The 9,526-nt window shown below is 32.7% G+C and overlaps 1 protein-coding gene across 3 annotated transcripts in view; it reads left to right on the top strand.

Moving 5' to 3' along the window:
- KDM6A (lysine demethylase 6A) overlaps nucleotides 1–9,526 on the top strand; it is a 201,082-nt gene that overhangs the window by 162,195 nt on the left and 29,361 nt on the right. For all 3 annotated transcript variants that reach the window (XM_090264983.1, XM_090264982.1, XM_090264980.1), the window contains 3 exons: nucleotides 4,513–4,642; nucleotides 6,167–6,272; nucleotides 6,933–7,138. In XM_090264983.1, coding sequence (XP_090121109.1) covers nucleotides 4,513–4,642; nucleotides 6,167–6,272; nucleotides 6,933–7,138 — 442 coding nt within the window. The remainder of the gene's footprint in view (nucleotides 1–4,512; nucleotides 4,643–6,166; nucleotides 6,273–6,932; nucleotides 7,139–9,526) is intronic.

The following is a 9,526-nucleotide window of genomic DNA, read 5'->3' as shown; positions in this document are numbered from 1 at the left end:
ATTCTGCAATATTTTCCAGTACATTAAAATTTAAGTTTAAGCAGAGACATATAGAGGATTTTTAAAAGACCTTTTTTGTGTTTTAGATTGTAATAAAATATAGGGAATAAACATCCTATATACAGAAAATACATACATTAATTGTAGTTTGTCTATAACAACCATTTAATTTAGCTTTTTGAGTGCATTTTAAAGTTCAGATCTCTTTCTGCACCTGCTAGTGCCTTATGTGTCGTATTAGAGTCTAAAGGCGTGGTTATCATTTCTACTATTCAGATAATTTTATTACAAGTTTTCATGGATCCACCATTAACTGTTTGTCACAATGAATGGCTAAGATGAAATTAAATGTTATTCTTCATATAGTTTAATATTAAAGAGGAGTATGGGATAGAAATAGTGGAGTAAGGAGAAGGATTAACTCTGCATGTAAAAAGTGATAGAACTTGAGTACACTAGTTCTTTTTCTTTAAAGACTTTCAATTTTAATGTTTAAAATACCTTCTGGTCTGTGTTTTATTTTTATTACTTTTCATTATTTTCTGTGAGTTTTTCACTATTCAGCTGTTATCTTTATTATTCTGGCATAGACTAAAGCAAAAATTACACATTTTTCACATTTTATTATTGTTTTTTTGTATTGTCTATTTGGTTCACATTGCTGTCAGCACTTTCCTCAGTGGTCTACAAGATGGTAACTACTGAAATTAATCTTATCTGCTTTATAAAATTTTTTTATGTCATTCACTTAAAAACCACATTGGATGATTTCTAAATCAGACCACATTCTTCTAAGGCATATAGTGAAATTCTTGAATTTCTAAAATCTGGTTCTCTTTGAAATTTAAAGTTTTTTGTTGTTGTTGTTTATGTTAGTCTTTTTATCCAGGTGTTACACTATAATTTACTTTTAACTCTGGGCCTAAAGGTAATAGGCATGTTTTAATATCCAGATCAAATGATATACTGAACAAAGCTTAGACGCAATGTTTTGGCTTGCTGCCAGTTTGTACTACCATCTACTGGCTCCCCACTCGGCTGCTGGGGCCTCTGCTGCTACCACTATACTGGAGCTGGGTTTTCCCTCTTCCACTCTTTATAGACTCAGGAAAATTGCTAGAAAACAGGAGAAAATAGAAGTCCAAAACCAATATCATAGACTGTATGGGACCTAAGGGTATTCTGGAGGAATACTGTCAGAAAGAGTCCATGGAAGTGCAAGTTATAAACAGACACAGTAGTAGTTACCATGAGTTTTTATTAATAAAGTCTTCTGTTCTGGTACCTAGGTATGACTGTGTATCTTAATATATTAAAGATTATATAATCTTCCATCTCAGTTTTGAGGTATATATAAACATTCACTTCAGAATTTTTAAGTACATTCTTACAGTTTTATATTCAACTCTAAACTCTTAAAGACAATTTTACTTCATTACAGAGACTTAGTTATATATACAGGGGTGAGCAAAAGGTCTACAGTTCATATGGAAAAAAGATATGCAGGTTATGATTATTACAATAGCTTTCTTTATTAACTCAAAAGAATGTTAGTTGCAACTGTAAAGCTATTTTTGCCCACCCCTGTGTATAGTAAGTAGATATATACATCAAAACACTATAGAACCCTGAGGTTGCTTGGATTATTTTGCTAAATCTAGACCTCAATTTATGAATGAAGATATTTTTAAAAATGCTCTGATAAATTGGAAATAAAAATCTGAGGCTTAGAGAAAAAGTCAAGACTGCAAATGATAGGTGTCATGTTGCTTGCGGTTTCTGTTCTGTTTACGGTGTCCTGCACTAGGCAGGAGTCCAGAACTCACAAGGTGAAAGTGAGGTAGGTGCAGGATACTCATCTCTGGTGTAGGAGCTTCATAACCAAAGGTAATTAAAGTGTAGATTGGTTTAGCACTTTTTTATTTCTCTACCAGGTGATGTGGGTAAATTTGAAAGTTGTAAGTTTAAGCCAACATTTTAAGTAATTGGGCTATGAGTAATTTCCTCCTACTCTACTTTGCTCAGGGAAAGAGTTTCAGAATGGGGAAAAGGATTTAAAATGGGATAATCAATTTCAATGCCTTTCTTCACTGACTTGTTATAGTAAAGTTTCATTATTTGTCTTGAAGTATTATAAATAGTGTTGGACACTTACATGTTCAGAAGATAAAATCTATTCATTATACACAGCTTTTAAGAAACTACTAGATATAATTTGATAGCATTGTTTATTCTGACTACCCTGTTATTTTCACCTACTTAGTTTTTAAAGTGTTATTTTATTTTTTAAAAGATTTTATTCATTTATTTTTGGAGAGAAAAAGATAGGGAGAGAAACATCAATGTGTGGTTGCCTCATGCATGCCCCCAACTGGGGACATGGCCTACAACCCAGGCATGTGCCCTGACTGGGAATCGAACCAGCGATCCTTTAATTCTCAGGCCAGCACTCAATCCACTGAGCCACACCAGCCAGGCGGTTATATTAAATCTGGCTCTTGTTTGGTTCATCTTAGTGTTGCTGTGGTCAGTGTGATACACAAAAAGGTAGTTACAATACCTTTGCTACTTTTGTGGCTTAAAATTGTTGCATTCAATTGTTGAATCAGATCAGCTCCCATAGTCATGCCTCCTAACCCTTTTCTTTTCTATTTAAAATAAAGGCATCTGTATTTTTCATTGTTTTACTTTCCCATTTACCTTTTTCCTTTTAATTGTTACAGAACCGTAGAAATGATGGAGGTAGAATTATGCTAATCTAGCAAACCCTGTTTTCTAGTCTCATCACCCAATGTCCAGAATGTTGTAGAAGCTTAAGTTTTGGTGTCACATTTAATTAGCATGAGATGCTCTTTTATTCTACAGTTTTAATTAATACATGGTTCACATCTTCCAATTCCTTGAAATATTAATCATTTGTTATGCAGTACATCCATCTCCTGCTCTGTAAAACAAATTTTAGGCATTCGGAGTCATAATTTATTTAAATTCCAAAGTTAAATAGTGGCAGATACAAAATTCAGCATGAAAAGTAATGATTTATGCGGATATTGTGACTTATTTTGCATTGATTTAATGATAAACACTTAAAAAAATTTTTAACCAGTTGTAACCAATTATTTTCTACTTTTATGGAGTTTATAAGTTAGTACCAATTTTATACCTAAATTTAAAAGCTTAAATGTATCATGTCTATTTTTAAATGTACAGGACATTCATGCTTAGTGGAAAACTGGTTTTGAATAGAAGATTCATTTATTTAACTTTGGACCTTAATCGTCACTTGATCTTAAACTTTCACTTTAATAACTAATTCGCATACTTTTCTAAATAATCATTTTAAACTTAGTTCATTTCTTCGAGACTTGCCATGAACTCTTGTTTTTACTTAGAATTGTAGTTGAGAAAATTAAGAAAGTGGTGCTATTTAGTGTGGAATTTTAAGCCTTAAGTTTCCTTTAGCGTCAACCAAAAACAGCCTGATTTTTAAGGTTTCTTTCAGTTTAGCAAAATGAGGAAAATTAAATTTTTGCTTTAACCCATATTATTCTATAATTTAGGATGAGAAGTGGCCAGTTTTCTCTTCAGTAAGTAAAATTACTAAGTTTTTAACTTCCTGCCATAATTACAATGTTATCTGAAATCTTAATATGTCAATTTAAGAGTATATGTTATCTTAATGCATTGATTAGTTTTGAATTTATAGTTGGGCAAGGTGGATTAGTTAACCTGGAATGATTTGAAAGTTTAAGACTATGAGTTGAGTAGTGACCTTAAGAAATTGGAAATATCTTTATTTTTTTCTTAAACTAAACAATTACAGTTTGGGAATAATACCATAAATTAAGAATTTATAATTTAACAAACATAATATCTTCATTAAAGGAAAATAAATCCCAAATACTGTAACAATTATAGAATGTCAGAGAACAGATGGCAACTATAACATTATCATTTGCTATAAAATTTAGTAGATTACAGTCTTGCTAAATTTTATTAGTAAGCAGTTACACAGCAAATTCTTCCTAGATTTGAGAACAGAAAGGAAAAGTTCTTTTCAGGTTTGAGAATTGTCTCTAGGATATCCTGGTTCTAATTGCTGATTTGATAAGAAGAGAGACATATTCTATTTTTACTATTATCTAGACCTTTTTTGATCAAGTTACTGTTTTAATGTTTAATGGAAAATTCTGGGAGGAAGGTGGTGGAGAGAAAATTGGAGTTTGTGTTCTTCAGGTGAAAAAATAAATTGGAAAATTACCAGCAAAATAAGGCATGTCATCAATAATTTATGGGTTATAATATCTTTTCTATTACTTTTCTTCAGTGGAAGATAGAGGAATCAAGCTAAGTATTTGCTGAAATTAATAATTGTTCTGAGTTTTTTGCTGATCCAAATCTCATGGATTTGTGCAACTGCCCCATAATTTAATTAGGATTTAATTCAGGATTTTTATTCTGTTTCCTAAATAAACGTACAGGTGATTTATTCTCCCTTCTTCTTTTTTTAAGGAATCTAGGTAAAAATGGCTTATCTAACAGTAGCATTTTATTGGATAAATGTCCGCCTCCAAGACCACCATCTTCACCATACCCTCCCTTGCCAAAGGACAAGTTGAATCCACCTACACCTAGTATTTATGTGAGTCTGAATTGACTGACTAGAAATAAATCAAACTAGTGTGTGCATCTACCTGTCTTTCAGAAGATCTTGCTTTAAATCAGTATGGATGCCCTTTAGGAAACAGTAAAATGATTGGAGGCAGCTTGAATGTTTTTTTTGGGGGGGGTGGATAAAGATGATTTCAAAAAGATTTTGTAATATAGCATTTAAAGCATGCCTTCTCAACTATTAACTGTGATTACATTAGAGTAGTGAAAAATACTTTGTACTGCCCCTAATTTTGAACAGTATTAGGCAAAAACTACTTAAAAGTATTACTTTTTTTTTTTTTTTTTAGTAAGCTGGGTTTTAAATTTGTATTCTACTAGTTGTGTGGACCTGAATGTTCATTCTGTTTTATACATCTACTATAAAAAAGATATTCGCCTTCAAAGAAAGTGTTTGAGACCAAAAAGTGTCATAATATGCTATTTAAAAGCTGAATAGATTATTTAAAACTGGATATTAGTTTTACTTTGTGGACATTTAGACATCTGATATAGGAAGTTGAGAGTTAAAGCAACTCTTTCTCTCTCTTTTTTTTTAATGTTTCTCCCAAATAGGCCCTCCTAACCCATTTCCTTCCTTCCATCCTCCCACTTCTACCCCAAATGAAAATATTTTAGAGGTATGGTTCTGTTTTTACTCTCTAGAGGCCAAATGCTGTATTAATCCTTCCTCCAACCAGTATTTATTGATCTTTTAGTATATAAGGGAAGCACTGGGAGAGAACTCTTAACAGAACTTACAAATTGAAGTCAGGGGTGGGGTGTACAAAATTAAAATTTATCTTTTATGAGTTTTCTTCAGCCTACTTTCATTTTGGTAATATATTGTTTCAATTGATTTATTTTCTTCTTTTAGTGATTAAAAATTATACATAAAATTTACCATCTTTACCATTAAGTGTACAGTTTAGTAGTTTAAGTATATTCTTATTGTTGCAAAACAATTCTTCATAACTTTCTCTCTTGCAAATCTGAAATTCTATACCCATTAAAAAACAACTCCCTTTTCCACAATCTCCCCCACCACTGGTAACAACCACTTTACTTTCTGTTTCTGTGAATTTGACTACTTTAGCTACCTCATATAAGTAAAATTATACACAATTTGTGTGTGTGTGTGTGTGTGTGTGTTACTTGCTTATTTTCATTTATCATAGCGTTCTCAAGTTTCATTCATGTTGTAGCATGTGATAAGATTTTCTTCCTTCTTAAGCCTGAATAATACAATATTTTTAAAAACCTGAATTTAAAATTTAAATTTTATTTCTCTCACATATTTTTGTTCAAGTTATAATGGAGAAGAGAGTTGTATGTGATTCTATTTAATTACAATTAGACTGAAAAGACATAGTGATAAAATGCTATAAAATGTAAAATACAAATAATGACATGGGATGCATTATTATATTGCAATAAATACATATATGAAATTGTCATAATATTTAGATTAAAGGTCTGTTTTCTAGAGATCTAACTGTATGTTTTAATTTTACAGTTGGAAAATAAACGTGATGCTTTCTTTCCTCCATTACATCAATTTTGTACAAATCCAAACAATCCTGTTACAGTAATACGTGGCCTTGCTGGAGCTCTTAAGTTGGGTAAGCTTTAATAAGAAAAAGAAAAACTTATATGTATATTTCCTTTGCTATCTCTTAACTTTTGAAGCACGGGCAGAAACATTTCTATTTATTTCTTCGTTTTTTTCACATTTTTATTTTACTATTTTCCTTACTGTAAGTGTGTGTGTGTGTGTGTGTGTGTGTGTGTGTGTGTGTGTGTGAGAGTATATTATTTAATCAATGTGAACATAAGTTGATGATACTGGTTACTGGCAATTTATAGGTGGTTTTTTAATTTAGCTTTTATTTTGGTCAAATTATATAATTATAATTTAAGTTGACTAATGAAAGAAAATTTTTTTTTTAATTTAGGTAAAATTCGATGGTACTAATAAGTATTATCGCCCCTATGTAGTTCCTGGCACCTGTAGAAATTAAATAAATAAGTGAAATTTTAGTACCTACCCCTTGATTCTGCCTCCTCTATTGGTGGCATGATGAATAGGTTCAGGGCTTCAGTATATGGTCATGGAAACCTGACTGGTAGCTCGGGGTGTGCAGAGGCTCCAGTTGGCTTGTTGGGGATCCTAATGGAACACCATAAAATGTTTTCCATTATTTTTTTACTTTAAATAAAGCACTTTAAAATTTTTATTTCAAATATTTTAATTTATTAACTACCTTTATTTATTTATGAAGACCTGGGACTTTTCTCTACCAAAACATTGGTGGAAGCTAACAATGAACATATGGTGGAAGTAAGGACACAGTTGTTGCAGCCAGCAGATGAAAACTGGGATCCCACTGGAACAAAGAAAATCTGGCATTGTGAAAGTAATCGATCTCATACTACAATTGCTAAATATGCACAGTACCAGGCCTCCTCCTTCCAGGAATCATTGAGAGTAAGTAATTACTTCCTGAAAAATATATTATTTTGGAGATATTTTATTTTATTATTTTATATTTTAATTTGAAGAGGTGTGTTACTTTTGTAAGCATCTCATTATTTTATCGTTATATAAAATACTTTATAAGTACTATCCAGTTTGCTCTTAGAGAAGTTTAAGACAACCTGTAGGTTGATAAAGTAAATATTATTACTATCTAGTGAGATGTCTCTCTCAACTCTGGGATATTCTTGTTTAGAGCAGGGTTTCTTAATCATGGCATTGTTAACATTTTGGGTTGGATAATTCTTAGTTGTGAGATGTTGTCCTTTCTATTGTAGGATGTTTAGTAGCATCCCTGATGTCTCCCCACTTAGATGCTTTTAGCACACCCCTTAACCCCAACTCGAGCTCTGACAGTCAAAAGTGTCTCCAGACATGCTAAGTGTACTATGGAAGACAAAATTGTCCCTAATTGAGTGCCACTGACATTGGAGGATTAACTAAGTGTCAAGTTTGCTTTATGGTTACACAGTTCCTAGTCTTGTGCCTTCTCATTTTTCTCCTCTATCAAGTTAGTATTTATTATCTGATAGTTCCTCCAGGACGTGTTAGTGTTATTCTTACCAATATCAGTCTGAAAGAGAAAACTAAGGGACAGGAGTAAATTATTTGAAAATGTATGGAAAATTAAAAAAAAATAAAACTTTGAAAAATAATCAGATGATTGTTATTAAAAGACTGATAGGCCTTTCAGCAATGAAGCATTACTAAAATCCTGTATAACTGTAATGAGAACTTTGTGAATTTCCCCACAAAGTGAACATAAAACACTTGCAAAATGAGTTTATTAAATGTATTACTCAAATATTTGTGTGTACATATGCTACAGCTGAAATTTAATTCGTGCCTGGAAGTCTTTATTTGTAATTCATTAGATTTACTTCTATTTGTTTAAAATTCTGCCCTGAGTTCATGTTTTCAATAAAGGCAACACTTGGACCTATAAATCATACACCTGTGTCCCTCTCTCACTACCACTTCCTATATCCTACCAAGAAATTCATCTAATAAAAACTGTCCTGTTAGTTTCAGGAGCTGCGGTGAATTCATTGTCCGTATAAATCACTGTAGCTCAAAGTTTCAAGATACTTCAACTATGTGGTAGTGTTATGGTCAGAATAGAATATATAATAATATCAGGATTCAGATGATATCAAAGAAAAGTCTGGAAAAAGAGTTGGAAAGCAAAGGTAATAAAAGGCAGGTTATTTAAGTAGGAATGGACCCATAACCAAAGAAAGGGTGGTTTTTTTAATGTGCTTGGGAGGCCTGGACCATATTACATATAAAATATTAGACAAATGTTTAGAGACTGTAAATTTAAAGTGAGGGAGGCCAAAATGTCACTACGTATTGCTAACTCAGTAATCATAGGACACTGTTAAGACATAACCATGTCTGTGATACAAAAATTGTAAATAATAGTAATTTTGCATTGAAAAGCATCTATATTTATCCAGTACTTAATTTTCTTACTAATGTTTTAAATGTTCTGTCATTCATGTATAATTCATTGTGAAAAAAAGATACAGCCCATGAAGAGTTTTACATTTGTCCATAATCAAGAATAGAGAACGTCTTACCTTCCATCCTTATACATATGAGGTCTGTACAGAAAAACTCCAGCCATTGTTAATAAATTGGGAATGGTTTACACAACATCGATGTAACCTGGCAGCCAAGGAGAGTGGATTGGACTCTGCGTGCGTGAACAATGATGATATAACTGTACTAGTCAGTGGGGGTGGGAGATGCCGTTGAAAGCGTGTGTACTGTGTGGCTGTCACATTCAAAATGACTGAGTGAGCAGATCAATGAATCTGCATCAAATTTAGCGTTAAGCTTGAACATTCCTCTGCGGAAAGTATTCAGATGATTCAGAAGGCTTTCGGGCGATGCAATGAATGCAGCAGAAATGAAAGTGTGGCAAAAACACTTCAAAGACGGTTGAGGATCTGTTGAAAGTGACCCATGTTCTGGAAGGCCTGTGACAAGCAGGACAACTGAGAATGTTGAATGTGTACAGGCTGTAGTCAACGAAGATTGGCGAGTGACAATGTGAGAACTAGAAGCTGATCTGGGGATTCCAGAAACTACTGTGTCTGAGATTTTGACTCAGGATCTTGGCATGAAATGTGTCGAGGCAAAATTCATTCTGCAGTTTCTGCTACCAGAGCAGAAGGAACATCGTTCTATAGTTGCTAATGATGCTGGGAGAACTGTGTGAGGTCCCAGGGTGCCTACATTGAAGGGAACTGAGGCATCATTGTCCTATGTACACTGTTTCATGTATCTTTCTCAGTAAATGCCCTTTACATATTACATGGCTGGATCCTTTCT

This window comes from Furipterus horrens, unplaced genomic scaffold (assembly GCF_987537825.1).
Source record: "Furipterus horrens unplaced genomic scaffold, mFurHor1.1.pri manual_scaffold_17, whole genome shotgun sequence".
Classification (NCBI taxonomy): Eukaryota; Metazoa; Chordata; class Mammalia; order Chiroptera; family Furipteridae; genus Furipterus; species Furipterus horrens.
The sequence above is the reverse complement of the archived record's forward strand: the minus strand, read 5'-3'. Positions and strand labels throughout refer to the sequence as shown.